The following is a 20,858-nucleotide window of genomic DNA, read 5'->3' on the forward strand; positions in this document are numbered from 1 at the left end:
AAAAAGCAGGAACTCAACGAATCGAGGAATCGCAATATGCTGTCCAGGTGAAGGGTTTATTCTTGTACAATAATGAAGTCAGAGAGTAGGCAGTACCGGCAATGTCGGGCACAGAGCGTCGGAAGTACGAGCAAGGACAGAAGGAACTTCTCAGCTCGTGTTGTGACTCTAGTTGCTCAAAGTCACAAACTGTAACGACCTTTGTGGGTCTGACCACGCACCACGTTTTCCCACCAGATGACCAAGTACAGGTGACTCTCGTTGGCGACAGTGACATTTCTTTCAGTTGAAGGTAAGGGTAGCTCCTTCAAGGCACATAAAAAAACGTCAAGGCGATGACTGTGCTCTGCGTAATTGCTGCAAAACGACGACGTCGTAAAGATAGCATATACAAAACTGACATTTAGAGCCACGCAGTACCATTTCCATGAACCTTTGAAATATCGCGGGCGCGTCGCACAAACCGAACATCATGATCTAGATTTCAAACAAGTCACCTGGCGACACAAAAGGCGTTTTCTCCTTTTCGTCTGAATGCATGGGTATCTTCCAGTAGCCCTATCGAAGCTCCACAGATGAAAAATAGGATGCGAAATGAAGACAGTCGACAATGGCATTCATACGGAGAAGTGGATACGCATCTTTTTGCCTCACCGAATTGAGATGCCCGCAGTCGACACAAAACCTCAGGGCCCCATTCTTCATTTCACGAAGACGACCGGCGCAGCTTAAGGGCTAAATAAATATTTGATGACTCCCTTGGTAAATATGTTGCCGACCTGTTGGGCGATGGTCTTCCACTCCGACGCAGATGCATGGTAAGACTTCGGCCTTATGGTGTGCACGGAACCCGTGTCTGTCCTGTGGCGAGCCCGCATGGGTGAAGCGCGAACTGTGTTAGCGTTCTTCACGAAATTCAACGATGAAGAATACTTACTTAGGACGCTGAGCAGGGCTTGACCTTCTCTGAAGAGGGTGAATTGTTGAACATCTTTAGAAACGACAACGTGTCTTCAGGGACACCGCTGCCATCCCCGAGCGCTCGGGCATCGTGCGGCGTGTCATCAGTTAAAGTGTCTATGATGAGACTAGTATCCTTTTCAATAGAGCCAAGTCGCATACCGCAAGGTAGCGCAAAAGACAGGGAGGATAAATTGAACACCCACAGTGTAGTAGTTGCGTAGGCCACAGGTAGGATGCGTCGAGGTACGAGCTCACTTTCCTTCACAAGGGTCGAAGGCAGAGGCTCAAAAATAGCATCAAATATATTGGCGTCGACACCGCAAGCACCAACTCGAATTCTCGATAAGGAACGTGCCGATAAGACATCATCTTCAATGACAACATGAGTGCTTGAACAAGTAGCAGATTTGTTGGCACGAGGAAAGCGGAAAATCTCACCGGTAGCGCAGTAAATAGTCGCACCGTACTTTTGTAGGAAATCAAGTACAAGAATTACATTGTGGGTCATTTACCAAGCTCTGCCAATTCGTCTTGGTACACGTTATCGGACAAATAAGAGCGGTCGCGATGCACACGACACTAGGTCGGAGCCACTCTCCACTCACAGGACGAAATGTGTTAGCGTTATTCCATCGAAAGATCACTTTACGGCCTAGTCAGGTTTCGAAATCCGGGCTGATAACGGAGACACCAGCTTCTGTTTCCGCAAAGGCCAACGTAGCAGCATTGTCCACTAAAACACACATCTTGTTTTGACACAGAGGGACAGACAACCTCGCCTATCCCTGTGGTCGCACCGCCTATCTTCCATGGCGGCGGTCACGTGAAATGTCGTCGTGGAGACGTCAAGAGGGCGGCGTTAAACTCCGTATGGAACCTCGTGAGTTGCTACGGTAATTCGCCTGGTGGCTCTTCCAGCTATCATATAGAGAGGACCAGCGTGTCCCGTCTCGGGTCAATTGCTACGCCCATAAAAAAGTACGCGGTCACTCAGGACGGTGGTGACGGGAGACAGCGACGAGGACAAAATCAGGAGACGTGGCCGCGAATGGCACATTGGACGTAGATGGGGCGCTCACGGGACGAACTGAAATGTTGAGAAGGAGGATTACTGGCCCGACCGTCCAACTCTTGAGAAATTGCGGAAGGTCTGCATGAGTAACCATCATGGAACTCGTAGCTGGGAGGCGCGTTAATTGTTGAGTTTTTCACTCTTGGACGAGGCGCTAAGTTGTAGGCATATAGTGAGGCCACCCTAATGGACGCCTTGCTGAATTCGCCGGAAGAAACAGGTTCTCGAACCTGAGGAGCCGAGAAGGAAACCACATCACGCTGGTCAAGCTGTGCGCGCACTACTTGCCGGATCACTGATGCGAGGTCGAACGTAGCTGGGACCACATCAAAACTGGCGACCTTAGTTACTTTGGTCAGACTTCCAAACTTCGGTGGGATACCTCTATTTTCAGTGTTTCAAATGCGCGGCACTTCTGAACGTCGGCACTTGTACACTCCAGAGCGTCTTTTCTGATGAGGAATTGGCACACGTCGTCGTCGATACCTTTTAGAAGATGTCCAACTTTGTCCTGTTCTTTCATCTGAGGATCCAGGGCCTTGCAGAACTTGACCACTTCCTCGTTGGGTGGTGGCATTCCAGCCATTCAACCGACCTGCTCGTGGGTAGAAGATGAGCCATCCGCCCACATCTTCCCCGGATTTTCTACCAAAGGTTCGTGGATCGATGTAGGGCTGCCATAGGGCGCTGAAAGAAAGGTGGCGAAATGTCGCCATGGAAAGCCATGTCCGGTGGCATACCGGTGATTCGGCGACTTCGGTGAAGCTGCTCGGATTGCGCCTCTGCGGTCACTTCATCGTCGTTATTTGGGAACGCCGTTGCGTTACCTACACCAAAACAGTTACGATGACGTGCGCTTGTTTACAGATGAATCGATGAAAAAGGGAAAAGGGTTGGCGCGCCGACGCCGAGCCACTTCAAAAAAAAAAGCGGACCTTGTACTCTCCTTCTTCAGTCCTTCTTGTCGCTTGAGCGTAAGAATGTAAATTATTAAATATTAAACTTGCTTCATGTATGGCTTAGCGTGGTGGAAATAAAATTAAGGTTTACAGCATAAAAATAGAGGGCGGTCGGTTGCGGAGGTCCTCGAAAGGCCTCAAATCTTGTTGCGTCTCGTGTAGAGTGCTGTGGCATGGCAACGTCATCTTTTGTGATGGCTGTTTTGGATGCATTGAGTAAAAAAAAACAATATACAGTAGCGGAATAACGAAAGAAATCTATTTAGTAAGCTTTAAAGTAATGATGTGTCTAATAAACCTCAAACATTAACTCAGACGTCTTACTGCACCGGATAAATTGAGACGCAAAGAAATCCGCGTTGGTCATACCAGGGCTGGATCTCACGCTTTATAAAAAAAAACTTATGTCTCAAACTATAGTTACTGTTATATTCTGTGGCGTTACTTTGCAACTTAACCAATAAAACATAAACTACAAGTTATCTTCCATGATTAAGCGAATGAACATAGAGGTATGCTCTTACGTATATGCTTCGCACGACTGCGAACTTGCAAACTTGGTTATAGTAAAGGTGAAAGGACACAATTGAAAGAAACCTCCTGGTTCACAAAGCGCTAACGTTCTTAGGTGTTGTCGTGGCCACCCACAGCAGGCATAGAAAGAGGGATTGGTTCACAAAGAGGATGAACGCATGCTGGCCGCACCGTAATAGATGCATAGCAGATTGTCTCAGGAACATGACTCGCAAGAACGCAAAACACTTTCACAGCCTCGTATAGCTAAACTTGCCAGGGTTTTCTCCATACACATACAGTAAATTCATTTAATGTGACTTTCTGGCACAGGGGAACCGCCCTAATTTCCGGGACCTTCAAAACATTTAGATCCTTCTTCTTCTTCCTATGCGATGTGCATCCATCAGCGGGAATGCATGTGAAATGTGAATGCTTCACTGCCCCCCCACCCCTCACCCAGAACTGCGTATACAAAGACACCAGTTCTTAGAATGGCCTCGGTGCCTGTACAGCAATTTGTGCTGATTAGCATCTTGCTTTAGGTGGTCAAAGGTGTCGCTGTGCCTTGTTTTAAGGTCGACAAATTTCAGGTTTATAAAATTGCTGCGCTGACACTGATTCGATTAGAGCTGGAATTTTGGGGGTGACCATGCTGAAACAACAGAACTTAAAGCAAGAGAAGTTGGATAGTCGGTTTTGCTTTTTCCTATTACGCAGCAATGTCATAGAAATTAACAGTAGATATACATAATACATTTCCTATTGTTCTTGCATCAGACCAGGTGGTGTTGTGACGAACTCCGATTTCCATGTGTTGTTCGACGTCTAAGCTAAACTGTTGCTGCTGTAACCCATATCATTACCTTTAAATATTTCGATCTGTCTTGCACCGCTGCAAATTGCTTCTTATTGAATTCATTAACAACAAACATTACAAAAAGACGAGGTTGTCATACCACAGTACTTTATGCGATAAGCAACAACCTTTGTGGCGTTTTTGGGTCTCCGACACAGGCTGTCATTACCTTTTCAAGCTGTAAATCGTTATTTTATTTTCATCATGCCAAAGCATACTCGTGTCAAGTTTAATACACTTCCTTAAAAGAAGGCTCGGTTAACTTATTTAATAGCTATGGCTGGTTCTAAGTTGACAAAAAGCTTTCATTGCATCAAAGTGACAGCGGAGCTAAAAGATTCCCCAGTAGATAGCAGTTTATTATATCGTGTCACCTGTGCTGTTTCACGTTTCCATTAATATCATTTCTGAAATGTGCTTGCGTTCGGTCCCATTGAAATACGACTACTACGGCAGGAAGTTGAAATCGTGACATAGTGCTTAGCAGGTGTACATCACATCTAATGAGCCACCGTAATTAGAGCTATACATGCCTTTGTATTTCTTATCGAAAAGCATTTGCGTTCGCTAGGTTGCACTTGAGATTGCCTATTACTTCTTGGCACAGACTTAAGCAAAAATTATACTTGATGTTTGCATAGAAGAACATCCTAGAATGCAGGCTGCCGAACACAGGAGTCTTTATATTAATATTCATTTTTTTTTGTACTCAGAAAAAAGAACGTGCAACATGTTTTTGCATTTTACCAATAACCAATGCCAGAAGCTAATCCTCTGAAGTGCTGATCGAAATTGTATATTATTGTTCTTGGGTTATTTGCACGCGAATCGCGTCAAGTTTGCGACGATTTGTGATTTTTAGAATTTGGTCACCAAAATAACAAATTTCAGTTGGTAAAAAAGACTAAGTATATTTTAATGTGGGCCTAACATCTAGCAAGGTATGCACAAAAATGTTTCAAAAAACACAGTAACACTTCAAACATTTTTTAAAAGCTCCTAATTTCTTGCCCTACTGTTGAAAATTAGTTGGCCGTATTTTGGTAGCGTAATGCGCTTACTCAGACAATTGATTCTATTTGTTTTTTTCTTTAAAATGTGTTGCGTAATGTTTGTATAAAAATATGTATGTATAGAAAGGCCTGTGTATGTCGTTAGGACTGCGCAATTCAGAACATCGTGCAAACAGGTAAGGCGCATTAGCCACCTTGCCTCTAATATGGTTCTTTCCTATTGAAAGAAAAAAAACGAAAGCGTGCGCTAAAGAAATAGTCGGTTCAATGTCCAGATGGATTTTCTTACCTTACATAAAATTGTGTTGAAATAAAAAAAATTGTCGGCACCATCCGCTGACTGTTTACTCACGCAATTTCCAGAACAGTGCCTTATGTTCTGTTGTAGGAAGAGCAGTTGGCTTAACTTTCAAATTGTAGTCCTCTATATCAACACATCAGAGCTTATCCTTCAATATAAGTGAGCGAGAGAGACTTATACATGCTTTTCTAAGGTTACAGAGGAATAAGAAATGACATCCTATGCTTAAACCACCCTGTTTGCGCGAGGTGTTTGCTGAAACTGAGGTTGTGAACATTCCATTTCAAATATTCATGGAATCGCATAAGATAACGACAGTTCTATTGTATCAATTGCCTTTTAAGCTATCTATTCGCGACAAATTTATGCATCAGTGCTTCTCGGACATATTTTGTTATGTTTAGTCTTCTGTTCATTATTCCTTCAACCCTTGCTCTCTATTGTGGTTTTTTGACGTTTCTTGATCGCTAAGGTGCAATTTTGCCGCCTGGAATAGCCAACCCTTCGGTAGCCTTTACTGTGCGGATCTCATCATTTAACAATTAACAAAACACAATGATATGTTAGAAAGCGTTTGTTGACTGGGGCATTCATTGTTGGGGTTGTAGTGAACTACACAATACTGACTTCATTCAGGTTACTGAAACGCACACTAACGGAGTTTGGCTTGTTTATTGTGGTCTGAAGATGGGAAGGTCAATGTTGACCCAAAAATTCTTTCATGAACAATTTCGGAATCATATTAGCAAAAAGTAATTATGGGGTTTTACGTACTGAAATCACAAATTGATTATGACGCATGCAGTAATGAGGGACTCCGGAATAATTTAGACCACCAGGGGTTCGTTAACCTGCATCTAAATTTAAGTACAGGGGTGCTTTCGCATTCTTCCCCCACTGAAATGGGGCAGCCGTGGCCTGGATTCGACACCGCGGCCTCGTGCTGAGCAGTCCGATACGATAGCCATTAACCAATCACGGCGTGTTTAGAACTCATATTCTTTTGCTTTCTTTCTTAGACTAATGGTGAGAACGCAAGATCTCCGTGAAGCCAATGTTTTATTTTGGGATGCCTGATCATTTTATCAATGTTCATTTCGATCTAATTGGAAACACTTGACGAGAGAGACATCAAGCAGCAAATGACAGCTTGAGGGCTCATTGAAAGTAGAGATATTACTCACCCACTCCATCTTGACCTTGTAAGATTTGATAATTTCGTTGATATCAACGTCGGCCACTTTGTTCCTAGTTGTGGCTTGTTTGAGAATTATCTCTGCTTTTTTGTAGCGCTTCGAAGCTAGCAGCCACAGAGGAGACTCCGGCATGAATCTAAAAAGTAGTCACACATACTATTGAAGCTTCTGTGTCTAGATAGTTTTTTTTTCAAATCGTAGGCTATAGCTAAACCCTACACAGCAGCTCTGGCGCTTCGAGGGACGCCGTAGTGGAGCCCTCAAGAATAATCTCAATTTTGTGGGGTTCTCTAGATTGCACCTAAGTCTTAGTACACGAAGGCTTTCGCATTTCAGCGCACCGAAATGGCGGATGGTAACTGAACCCGCGACGTCGTGCTTAGCAGCAGAGCTTTGGCTCATACAGGACCTTTGTTACCCGCCGAGGTTGCTCAGTGGCTATGATGTTAGGCTGCTCAGCACGAGGTCGCGGGATCGAATCTCGACCACGGCGGCCGCATTTCGATGGGGGCGAAATGCGAAAACACCCGTGTACTTAGATTTAGGTGCACGTTAAAGAACCCCAGGTGGTCAAAATTTCCGGAGTCCTCCACTACGGCGTGCCTCATAATCAGAAAGTGGTTTTGGCACGTAAAACACCATAATTTAATTTTCAGGACCTTTGTTAAATAGATTCATTCCTGTCTATGAATTACTGCCATCATCCCTTCTCCTCAGAAAGCAATTACGAAAACGAAAAAATTGTAGGGTTTCACGAGGGAAAACCACAATCTGATTATAAGGCACGCTATAGTCGGGGACTCCCGAAAATTTTTTCATGGCCTCGAGTTCGTTAACCCTTAAGTGCCCGCAGGGAATATATTTTGCACTTCATTCAAATGCTTATGGTTGCCAAAGGCATGTGACTTCGCTTACAATATTGTGGCGTCCTCTAGTGTAAGGTCTTGGAAACATAGCTAAAAAAAAGAATGTTTTTTTTTTTGCGACCCGCTAGGTGCCACTGCACGTTTTTTGGAACTTGGCGCCTTTTTTTCGTTCCAAGTGCTCTGGCGCGCGTCGATCGCCACGAGGAGATCAAATTACGAATGCTGTGTCCCCTGCTGCCAGTGAAGTAATTAAATTATATACAATCGATATTTTGAAGTCTCCTTTAACGTATTATAGTGTTTTAGAGCCTTGTTCAAGCTGTCATGTGAGAAAAATGTGGTGTGAATCAGGCCTGTCATGTGGGAACATATATCCCTACGGGCTTTGCACGGAAACTCAGGCCAGTTTCCCTATCTTTTCTCTGCCTCCAGATGGCCGGACGTCTGACTGCAGAAGAGGCTTTAGATTTGTTTTTTTTTCACTTCCTGACGAGGTAGTCCACTCGACGGATAGTGAAGAAGATGACGATGTTGATGAGCCAGCAGCAGTTGTTACCCGATCGAAAGATCTAGACGACAGCATTGCAGCTTGCATCAACTCCTCAGATGCCAACTCGAGCAGTGATAGCGTTGCAGAACGTGAAAGTGATGATGAAGATTGGGGCATGCGCTGTCTTTCGTATGGAGAAAGCATTCCGAAATTTTCGTCACTTCCGCCAGCATCGTCAAAGCTCCCCGAGACGTGCACACCTCTACAGATTTTCGAGGCACTGTTTGGTGAAGCTGAGGAAATTCTTGTGCGTGAAACCAACTTGTTTGCAAAACAAGAAAAGTTAAAAGGGTGGAAAGACACAACAATCGAAGAGATGCGTGCATTTCTAGGTGTGATAATAAAGATGGGTTTTCACAAGCTCAAGAACCGAAGGGATTACTGGTGTACCGACAGCGAACTCACCGTACCTGCGATCAATTGCATCATGCCAAGATCCCGATTTTTATGCTTTTACGGGCTCTCCATGCTAATGACAACACAACGTCAGTGCGAAAAGGTGAGTCGGTCATTACCCATTGCACAAGATACGGCTGCTTATGACGTCAGTAATGAGAAAATTTGGAGAGTGCTACCAACCATCTTCCTGCTACTCAATTGAGGAGAGAATGGTTCGTTTCAAGGGGAGGAAGTCCTTCAAGCAGTATATGCCTCCAAAACCCATCAAGTGCGGCTTCAAAGTCTAGGTGCGCGCAGATGCCACTACTGGTTTTGAGATCCGGTTTGACGTTTATACCGGAAAAGAGAGTGATGAAAGCGGCTTAGGCACTCGTGTGGTAAAAAAGTTCACTGAGGAACTGGCACAAACCGAGTGCCTTGTGGTGTTCGACAACTTCTTTTCGTCGCCAGAACTGCTCCAGAACCTCTTCGAAGAAGGTATCTATTCAGTTGCCACAGTACGGCAGCAAAGAAAAGGACTTCCCGAGATTCTCAAGGACAAGAAGAAGATGAAAGAAGGGGATCACACCTTCCGTGTAAAAGGGAATGTGGCGGCCCTACAGTGGCAAGACAAGAGACTTGTGAACATACTCACGACTGCCCACGATCCCTCGCACACAGTGAATGTCTCTATGAAAGCAAAGGATGGCACTAAAATTTACCTGCAGTGTCCTCTTGCTATAGTCTAGTGCACGAAATACATGCGTGGAGTAGACCGCTTTGACCAGCTGACGGAGTACTACACGGTCAGCAGAAAGTCTCGAAAGTGGTGGATGTGTCTCTTTTATTTCATTCTTGACTGCGCTCTTGTAAACAGCTATGTGCTGTACCGTCTTCAAATGTTGGTTGCGATGACCACGTACACTTCCTAATAAGGCTGTCAAGGCAGCTTGTCAACGGCTAATCAAGCAGGAAAAGATCAGCTGCCCTTGCACCATGACAACCTTCCATCAAAAAGCCTGAAAAAAATCTTGGCGTGCCAGATGAAACTCGCTTTGCCGCCACACCCCACTTCCCAGAAGGGGCAACATCGTACAAGCGCTGCAGGTATTGCTCCACTGCCAAGAACGACAAAAGGTGAAAGATCATCTGTTCAACGTGCAAGGTTCACCTCTGCGTTGTTCCCTGCTTCATGAAGTTTCACCATAAGTAGGACAGCCCTCATAGCCCACAGGGAAGAATAGTCCCATAGCTGTGTTTCCCACAGCATACAAGCTGATGCGTTCTTTTGCGTTAAGATGGCTTGAGAGACTAATAAAGATTGTTTCTGAAGCATTTAGCCAATTGTTTCACAGTAGACGCACTATGGGCTTTTAAGGGTTAACCTGCATGCTATAGACACCATACTAGCGTTTTCCCATTCTGCCCCCATCGGAATGTGACCGCTGCGGCCAGGATATAACCAGTGACATCAGCAGCTCAAGGCCATAGATACTTTGCCCCCGCGGCGGGTTCAGTACACTTCAGTGATTCTTTATGGTGTGCTGAACTCAGTTACTGCGATATGCTGTCGCAGCGTACACTGTCACCTTCTGAGCAGCGACTTGGTGTCTACGATGTGACATTGTCATTCTCGTTCGTTGCAGTATACTGCGTTTCGTGGCCCCCAAAGTACCTGTGCAGATGCCGTCGCTGCGACACTACGAAGAAGTTAATTTTTTTTTAATTATGGGATTTTACGTGCCAAAACCACTTTCTGATTATGAGGCACGCCGTAGTGGAGGACTCCGGAAATTTCGACCACCTGGGGTTCTTTAACGTGCACCTAAATCTAAGTACACGGGTTTTTTCCCATTTCACCCCCATCGAAATGAAGCCGCCGCGGCTGGGATTCGATCCCGCAACCTCGTGTTCAGCAGCCTAACACCATAGCCACTGAGCAACCACGGCGGGTACTACGAAGAAGTTGCTCCTGTGCCAATATTGCACGTAGCACTGTGGTTGCCGTGCACGGCTTCCAAGTACACAATGTCGCGGGGGCAAAAGTTGGAGCACCGGTGGCAGTGGTTGGCACAGTTTTATATAAAGGTCTTATATGCTACCCTCCGTGCCTTTGCCCACATTCTTATATAAGACCTAATGTCTTGCAATGTTTTTGGCGCGACACCACAGTGATGAAATCGTTGAACATCATAAGCACTTATAATATAAAATCCATGCGCTTTAGAGATACCTACGAACTGACAGCACGGGTGTGTAAAGCTTAATATCTCGTGCAAGAGAGAAAAAGGTCTTACAGCCAGATGAAGAAGTTCCCCAAATAGACGAGTGATATGACCACCTGCAGGTGCTGCCAGTCCCTTATGAGCCACGCGATGCCAGTCAGGGTGACAAGGCCGGTAGTCCATCCACCGCTCGCGACCAGCATCCCTAAAGCTCGGTGGCGGGTTGACAGCACCTCCATAGCTTAAAGAAAAACATGATATCATTTGGTATTACTGAAGGCACAACACACATTAAAACAGGCAAAATTCGCCGACACAACCAGTACACCATAGCGCGAGAGCGTTCGATGATAAATGTTTAGAAGCCGACACGGTTAGCCGAGCATCAGATTATCGATTATCGATGATGGTGCTCGCCACTACTACGACCACGTGACAATATTTGCTGCACATAATAGGCAAGGCTGGACGCTTCTCTGGTCATTTCGGGGGAGACGATGACGAGTGTTAGGTGTAAACAAAAATAGCTTTGCGGTCAGGTGAAAAAGGAAATCTGCCAATTAAAAAGTGAGACGCCTTCAGCATCTATTCAATACGTGGAAGACTGGAGTGTAAGAAACTTGGTATTAATCTGGCGATGTCGACGGTGCACGTAATCTTGAAGACATCAGAGAAGTAGATGAGCGTGCCAAAACCTCGCTTGAGTTCCTGCCGGTAGCGACACCCAAATTTTAATCTGAGGGATGCCCTCAACATGTGCTTCGTGGACATGCGTTTAAGAGGCGCTGTTTTCAGCGACGAGATAGTGCAAGAAAAATCGAAATAGTTCGGTACAACGGCGGGTGAATATTAAATTTATCTTTGTAAACACATTTATGAAATGAACTGTTCTCTCTCTAGTGCCTTTATTTTAATATCTGCAACCTTTACGTCTTTATGCAGGTATTCATGGCCTGAACTAATCAAAGCGCTGGCGCAACAGGTTTAAGAGAAGGCATGGAATTTTAGACCACCGTATTCATGAACAGAGTGGAAGCGCGAACACAGCCGTCATTGCAAGTGCTCGGAAAGATCTCGCAGAATTTTTTGGTCAGTATTCCCCAGAGGATATTTACAACTTTGACGATACGGGCTGATTCTACAAATTGGGCACACCTTCAACCATGGCAACAGACATGCGGCCGGACACAAGCATAGCAAAGATAGAATTATGGTGGAATTCTTGGCCAACGCTAGTGACGATCACAAGTGGAAGCCCATTGTTGTGGCCAAGGCGAAGCAACCATGGTGTTCCGTAAAGACATTTGACCCGAAAATGTATTGCTACTAAAATTGATGATGAAACGGATGACAGGAACGATATTCGAAAGCTTCCTGCAAGATTCAACCGCTTCTTGAAGGCTGAGAAGGGCTGTTTTGATGGTTGATAACGCATCATGCCTCTCTCTTCATTCAAACATTGAAAACCTCGCCTAGAAGGTACTAGCACCCAACATTACTGCCAAAATACAGTCCTTAGACGCAGGAATAATTCGCGCGGTTAAGGCACACTACAGAGGTGAACTTGTACGGCACTACATCGCTTGCGCGGAAGACAACGAACCACAAATTGTTGACTTGAAATTGTCGTTTGAAAAACTGAAGAGAGCGTGGGACGCTGTGAGGCCTGAATAAATTGTGAAGTGCTGGTAGCGCTCAGATATTCTTGTGAACAGCTCTGCTATGGAATAGGATCAGCTTCTACTCTGCTATGAAATTATGAAGAGGGTGACCTTCCACACGTAGGCCTTCGAGAAGTTGTTGGACAGCTCGGTGAAAAAAAAACCCAAGCAGAAGAAGCAGCGGCGTTCCTGAAAAAAGAGGAAGAGACCAACGCCTGGGAGCCTGGGAGCGATGATCAGATCCTGGAGGTTGTTGCCAGATTTGCTCAACAGGCACATCAACTCGAAGAAAGCTCTGCGCCGACTGAAGCAGCCAGTGAAGAAGAAGGACAAACCATTACTCGACGTGAAGCTCCATGTGGCTTGAAAACGGCTATCGCATACCATGGACAGGAGTGACACGGAGAATGCCCACTTCAAGTGGCAGATGTGTTGTGCTTTCTGGACACTACCATGGTATTGAATGCATCAGTGCAAACTCGCATCTTCTCGTTTTTGGCTGAATAAGCGGTGTTCTATTTTGTAAAACTTATTCCTGAATGCTTTAGTTCTTGTCCTTCATTCGTTATTATGGACGACTCATATTATAGATGATTTTTCAAGGGAACGAAGGCATTGATATTAACGAGACATGACTGTCGTACATAATACTCCAGCAATCATTTTGCCTTACGTCTTTCGGCTCTTTTAAATCATCAATGTTGGATAGAAGACTCGTTGATTGAATACGTGGCTTTCGCGCGAACATTGCGTACCGTTACGACAATCTTGGTAGTTATTTCTCGGTATACACTTGCACGACTACCAACCACTCACAAATGTATGTAGAGTGGGAATAGTGCTCTCTAAAGTGCACTTGCCCTGTGTACCGCAAGGTAGATGTTTGAGACAATATATTGTGATCAGGCATTGCCGCATGCACTGGTCGGCACAGCCCGTGCTTTTGGTTGTGCCATTGGATTCCACTGTTCCCTTTCGTTAAATGTAACCGCGTGCGCCAGGCGAGCCTTTGCAGTTGCCAAAATATTAAGCAAACTATTGCCTCATGAGATCCCTTCATGCATCGCTCAGGACATCGCCGCTGTGCTTTGCTTCTGCTTTTTGCATACACTTTAAAAAATGGCTGTGGCTTAGGTAAGGTTAAGCCCAGGATGCGAAGCATACTAGCCTTTATTTTAGTTGTTGAACCACTGTTTAGCCTGGTGAACTGCTGTTGCTTGGCTATATTTGGTTCGGCTAGACGAAGAAACAACTCATGCATTACTTCTTCGCCTTCAAGAGTGGAACGCGACAGCGTTCCCGTCGACCCGCCAAGGGGTGTAAGACAATGGGCTACAGGGCAGCGACTACGCGCCCCGCGTTGGACGCGGTGAGCGTCGAGCAAAGCAGCGTTCGGCGCGGCAACGAAATGTGCGCCTGAGCAAGAGACGCACGCCTTAGAAACAGCTTGTTTCTAAGGCAACACCGCATTCACTAGAGGCGTTTTTGTACCGCTTTGAAGCATCGTACTCGTGGCTCAGTGGTAGCGTCTCCGTCCCACACTCCGGAGACCCTGGTTCGATTCCCACCCAGCCCGTCTTGCAAGAGTTGAGCCAAAGCCACTTCTCCTCTGTCGTGACGTCACGGTGTCACGTGATTTCATGGCGACACCGCCGCGCCTGAGGAGCTGGGTTGAGCTCTCGTAATATGCTTCGCATAAAACTTTGAAGAGTATTGCAGGAGTAAAGGGGCTGATTTACTCTTTAAAGCATCATTTCTCTCTCGCAAAATGTCGAGTGGAGTGAAATGCATTGCTCGCTCCACCACTAAGGCGACTGGTCTTTTCACTCTCCCCTTCTGAGATGGAGTAGAATGCACGGTCAACTCTTGCGGCAATAGTGAAACAAAACGTATCGTAATCTCCTGCTTCAACTGTAGGAGACTGGCCCCGAACATGGCGGTGTTACACTCACGCACGTTGAACAAATAACACGCAGTTTTGCTTCCATGACAAAAGGCAGCCACTGAGCAAAGGGTAGTGCAGCCAGCGCTTCACTCACTCGGAGTTGCCCCAACGCGTGCGCGCACAACATCACGGAACAGCGGAGTACCGGAGAAGTGTGATCCGTCCAGCGAGCAGCAATGAAGACCATCGAGGGGAGATCGTGTGTTAGCCCTCTTGCACCACCGCGGAAACGGGACAGTCGTTCATCATTTGTTGGATATAACAACAAATCATCCACAGTAAGTGAATTCTAACTCACGTGCACATTCTGCGTATATGACATGCTATCGCCAGGCAGTCGTCGCGACGTTTAAGCCGACCCCATTGACAACGGACTAGGTAAGCGCGCTTCGTCTCTCGATGTCAATCCAAAAAGCCAATCGTCGCTATAACTGCATCTGGTTCTATATCTTGCCGCTATCCGTAAGAACATTGAAAATCGCGAACGCTGCCTGAACCATGGTATATTCAATAAGACGAGAGGTTAGGGGACGCATAAACAGTTTTGTCTGCCAGCCCATGATTCCGAGCCTATACGGAGCGTGCTTAGCGTGCGTTTTGTGTGTTGGAATTTATTCAGTTCGGCAGTCTACTGTGCACGGAGCGCTGTTCAAACGAGAAGTCACACAACAGAAGGTGTCATTTTGCAGCTGGCATGCTTTCGCCATAATAGGCCGCGCGCTTGCTTCACTGCGTCTTTCGCTCATGGGTAATATGCAACCACGGAGGTAACGTGCTGCACCAGCGCTAGTTGGAAACTTTGCCGCAGGCATTCAGCTTCATGCTACGTGAGGTCAGTTGGGCGAGTAATCTTGAACTTACTAAAATGCATGAGGAATTCATATTTTTTATTGAATAAGACTGATCTGTTTTTGCTGATGTAGTGAAATGGTGTTCTTATATGTCTCACTTTATGTCTCATGTATCAGTTTTCGAGCATGGTGATAATATAAAAGGGTGCTCATGGGTACGAATTGGTTGACTTGTCAAGGGGCATGTTATGCATCGAAAATGAATATAACGGCTACTGTGTGGAATCACAGTTGCATGGGCATTTTGCATACGCTTACTGTTTTGGCCATGTATGTGCATTTGTTAATGAGTTGGCGCTTCATAGTTGTGTTATATGAACAACTAAATCACCTTTTCGTTGATGATTACAAGCCTAATCTGTGAATTTTGGCATATTATTGCAGAACAAGGTGTGTTTATTGCTTCATTTTTTTATGGAGAAATAAAACGCGAAATTAAAACGTTGCCTTAATTAATTCCGTTTTATCAACCATCTGTCATACACAAAACAAAGAGCTGGTATAATGAAATAATAACTGCGATCTAACCGCAACTTTTAAATTCCTTAAAGAATGCGAAATGCTAGACTTCAAATTGCAGCAACAGTCGAGCCTTTCCAAAATGAACTACATTGAGCACCTCGTAAACGAGAATAAGTTCACGCCTTTTATTAAGCTTACATGTAGGACACAGTGAACAGTTTCTTCTTAGCCTTAAAATGTGGATTAGCTTACGATAACATGCCTTGTTCCCCATTCTTATACGAGCACCCAGTAATATCCATTGAACTAGACGACCATATTTTGATACGTAATGAGCATCATGTTTGTAGATATGAACCTCAATTATGGCTTGAGCAATGGCACAACAATGGATGGTGTGGGAGGCACACTGGGAACGTGCGCAGGATGACACATATGATGGTTGTGACATGCCTTGTGACTTATGACTCATGACTTATGACATCTCGCAATGACCAGCATTCTACTTGTTAGTAGGAGTATTGCAACATTGGTGCTGAACGAGGATTAACTGCCGGTTATTTGTTTATTCTATAAATCTAAGGATTGAAGTTAGTTTAGCAGTGGACTACTGCAGGCGCTTAGGTGTTTCGCATGCATTTCAGTTGGAATACTGAGAGTTAAGACTTTCTTTAAGGGGCATGACCTTATGTTTTACTGTCTTGATGGGCTTTTACACCATAAGCTCGTGTTGACTTCTGCGCACAATATTTTGCAGGCATTCGCTTTACGGAACGCAAGAAGGCAGCTGTAAGGACACAAGGATGTCAAGCAGCCAGCCCAGTACGACTCCACATGGTGCATAGGAGTGCACTCGAAAGTATCAGAATGCATTGCCATGCAATTTGGACCAGAAAGCCTGATTGAAGGTAGATTGTATGTATCATTTGAATAAACGTCCCCAAAACTTTCAGAGGACAGCATGTGACACCAAGATCAAAATTCTCACGTTCTCTTGGAAGTCATCTTCACACAGTATATTTGTAATGTCTCTGATGGGAAAGTCAAATGAAGTACGTGAGAGAAACACTATAGAGGAAGTATCATTAAAATGTAGGAATGTGTTTTAAAGAAAAGCTTATTAGTTTGTGAGAAATGAGCACTTTTTTCTTGCCTCTCAACAGATGTATCCATGTGACAAAATTCTAGCACAAAACATTGGAGATTTGGTTAGCGGCATAATGCAAACTTGCAATAAGCACGGTGCCTGTGTTGACTGTAAGAAGCAACAGCTCAGGCTTGGTTAGCTTCTGACATAATTTAACAGCATGTAAATACTGACTTTCTGAATTTTAAACGCTGACATGAAGCAGACAGGTTTTCTTGTCTTCCCTTTTATCTATTTTTAACCCTAATATTTAAAATGTGGCTTCCTGCTATGTTCCAGAAAGGGCAATCGTTCGAGGCAGAGAACCCCTGGTTTAAAGAGTCATTGTCGTTTACGTACGTGTTCACATAACTATTTCATTAGAACATATCGCGGCTCCCGAATCAGGATAAAGGCATTTAAAAACTGTCTACACCGTGGTGCGCACCCTACGTCTTAAATAGAAGTCCGAATCGCTTGAAATTGAAACATTAATTTGACAGACATAAACTTGAGGTTTCTCCTTCTGTGAACTAATCATGTATGCTTCAGGCAGGTATTTGAGATTCTGATTAGGGTGACTCAATCTCCTTGCGAGCCAAGTATGCTAGTGGAGGCAGGAATGTATTTAATGCAAAGAACTGTGACAGCATCTGCGTGGAACACTTGTTCATCAATTGGTGGATGGGAACACCTGGTGCATATCATGGAAAAGCCCCTTAGATTGATGGTTTCTGCAGGTGAAATTTTTATAAGGCCAAATAAAATAAAAGCATTCTTGCACATAATACATTTCTCGAGCCAAGATAGAGTTCATAGTGAGGCACTGTATTAGCCTTCCCAGATACATATATACTTGTTTTATACAACCGCCCACCACCAGAATTCCATTGCCTGGTTCGCTCACCGGTACCATTTTCCGTGCGGCCCATCCTTCGGCAGATCATGAAAAGAGACATTTGTCTTGGTGTACGGTCACTCCAATGTTCTGACAGCGAGTTCCCGCGATCATCAAGTGAGATATGTTCATGTTTGCTTGTGCCTGCGTGACACCATGCTTGAAAGTTTAATTAGTATGCCTATGTTTAAAAGTTTACACTGGCGATAACACTATTATGCTTGCTTCGTAAAACTAGCTGTCCAATAATTTGCTGTAGCAATCGATGCCACGCCTTTCGGGCGAGACTGCGACTTTTTTATACCTTATAGGTGGAGTATACAGGCTACCCCAGCTAAAGATATGCAAATGCCACATAGCAGAACCGAACAACGGTAATGTTGTTTGCCGTCGCTTCAAAATACTGAATTTTTTAAATTCCAAGTTATAAGATCATAAGGCTTAATTAATTATACAGCTTCTCGTATAATATGAATAGGTGATAAGGGTCAATGATATATTTGTAGAGCGACATGAAAAATTCCCGATACAGCTTTCTGTTGCTCAATACGGGCAAAATTAAAGTGCTTTTTGAGCACGAAAGAAGCCCCAAATGCACGAAACATTGCGACACGACTGGCCGCTCGAGGAGCCTTGCGTCTGTTCGCGGACCACTTCCACGCTCGGAAAAAACACTTATATGTAGCACTTAGTGAGAAACAGAAACCTGTATCGGGAGGTTTTCATGTCAATCTAGAATTTCGTCTTTCATATTTTCATCAAATTTTATATTTGAGAAGTTTGGTAATCATTTAAGTCAAATATGTAACTAGGCGGAAATCAAGAATAGTTTCGGCATTTCCAAGCGATGACAAACAATATGATCTTTGTTCTCTCCAGATACGTGGTATTTGCATATTTTAAAACTCAGGGTAATGTTATCTCGGACACCCGGTATAATTTATGCTAGCTTCGGAATACACTTTGGTTTGAACTCAGTTCCTATCACGTTCATTCCTTTTACTAGTTGCTTCTCGCTTTGTCCATGATGTAACATAAAAAGGGATTCCGGAGTTCTACCATCCAAAACCTGAATCTGATTATAAGGCATGCCATGAGGGGCGGGGGGGTCTCCAGATTAATGTCGACCAACTGGGGTTCTTCAGTGTGCACCGAATGCGACCACCGCGGCTGCGATGTGATCCCGCCATCTCGTTCTTTTCAGCGTGACGCCAAAGCCACTAAGCAGCCACGACTGGTCCATCATGCAGCTTTACCAGCCCGCCCATCTGGCCGCACTTTTCATACTTCTGAAAGTGTTTATAGCGAATAGGTAAGTTGTGCTTTCCGAAATAAGTTTTATTCCAAACATGCAACAAATAATTTTGACGCCAGAAATTAAGATCAAAAGCACTGAGTTTGGGGCTTTTCTATTTTTTCTTTTTGTTTTGATGTTATGCGGAGAGGGCATGAGGCCACTATGACGTATACGAGTTAAATATGTCTTAGTGACAACCGACTTAACCATAGCTCATTACTATGGTTTTAATGCATATATATTTTACCTACTTTACAGCAAATGTTTTTAAAGGCGTCTATACAGCTGTCCACGGAAATCAGGGGAAAGGAGGGACATAGAACTTCATCACGATGACCAAAACGAGATCAAGGTGAAAACGGGAGCCAGTTTTGACACGTGGACTCGCCTTTTTTCCTTGAAGAATACAAGTGCCCTTGTCGAAACTTTGGCTTCCTATTTCACCTTGTTCTCATTTTGGTCATCTATGCAGCTGTGTTGCATCTATTCATCTAAAGTCGCAGCTCATTTAACATCAACAGCCCATTCCTGTGGCTTTGACACTCGTTGGCCACATCTGGCCTTTCTAGCAAATAAACATATGGCACATAGACCTAGGGAACTGAATGGAATTGAATATTTTCTGCAACAAAGTTGTGAGGCTGACAAGGCCACAAAGTTGCAGGTTGCAGCTTCAGGATAACCTGGCCATTTTAGAGACAGGACAGCTGCAGAGCGGTTGACTGAAAGCACCTTTTTACATGATCTGAAGTGAAAGCGCTAAAATGACGGAGGACAAAGAAGAACCACACACACACAGGGCGCCACTTCCAACAATGTATATTCAGGACAAAACGCCCCTGATTTATACTAGGAGCGCAATCACAGTTTCTCAGGACGCATTCGCGTTCAGGTAAAGCAGTCCTTTGCGGGACAGTGATATTGATGCAACACTTACGCAGTTATCAGCTGCTTCAATGATTCTTTTGGCCTCAATTATTAATCTAACCCATTTGTCATGGCTTCTGGCAACCACAGCGCAGGCGTGGAAGTCTGGTTTACATTTGCAATTTCTACAATGAATTGCCAGGTGGCCCTCTCTCCCATCGTTCACTTTGTTATTGCGTTGCCTCAGCCTGTCATTCAGGCACTGCTCTGTTTGGCCCACGCACTTTTTACCACAATCTAAAGGAATCTCATAAACAACTCCTGTCTGACAATCTACGTATTTGTTATCGTGTTTAGTAGCACAGGCCGGTGCCTTGCGGGAATAAGGGTTGGCCATTTTACAGAGCTTAGAGAGCTTGCACGGGGCAGAAAACACGACATTCACGTTAGCTCGCTTTGCAATCTTTTTCAAGTTATGCGACATGCGGTGTATGTAGAGTATGACAGCAACTTTTTTCTTTTTCCCGGGGTGACTCCTGGTCCGGTTGGCGGATTCACGACTTCTTCAGGTTTGGTCCTGCTACGGACACTAAAACAGGTGGCGGGTAGCCTGCCTATTCCAGGCGGTAAATCTGCTTAAGAAAACTCGCCGCAGCTCGATGTGGACAGGACTTCTTAAAAACATTCAGCAGGCACATGTTAGCAATGCTGCGTTTAACTAGTATAGAGTGAGAGGAACTAAAAGGTAGCAGAGGCTTAGTAGCCCGAGGTTCATACTGCCAACAGACGTGGTTACTTGCTAAAAACAATCTAAGTTCTAAAAACCGGATGGAGGAATCTACCGAAAGTTCGTGGG

General features: G+C 44.7%; 1 protein-coding gene across 1 annotated transcript in view; it reads right to left on the reverse strand.

Moving 5' to 3' along the window:
* The window catches only part of LOC139051566 (solute carrier family 22 member 13-like), a 468,022-nt gene that overhangs the window by 233,115 nt on the left and 214,049 nt on the right, over positions 1–20,858 (reverse strand). Inside the window, exons 6-7 of the mRNA XM_070528531.1 lie at positions 10,968–11,136; positions 6,865–7,012 (exon numbers count right to left, since the gene is read on the reverse strand). Of these exons, the coding sequence (XP_070384632.1) occupies positions 6,865–7,012; positions 10,968–11,136 (317 nt within the window). The remainder of the gene's footprint in view (positions 1–6,864; positions 7,013–10,967; positions 11,137–20,858) is intronic.

This window comes from Dermacentor albipictus, unplaced genomic scaffold (genome assembly GCF_038994185.2).
Source record: "Dermacentor albipictus isolate Rhodes 1998 colony unplaced genomic scaffold, USDA_Dalb.pri_finalv2 scaffold_12, whole genome shotgun sequence".
NCBI classification, from domain to species: domain Eukaryota; kingdom Metazoa; phylum Arthropoda; class Arachnida; order Ixodida; family Ixodidae; genus Dermacentor; species Dermacentor albipictus.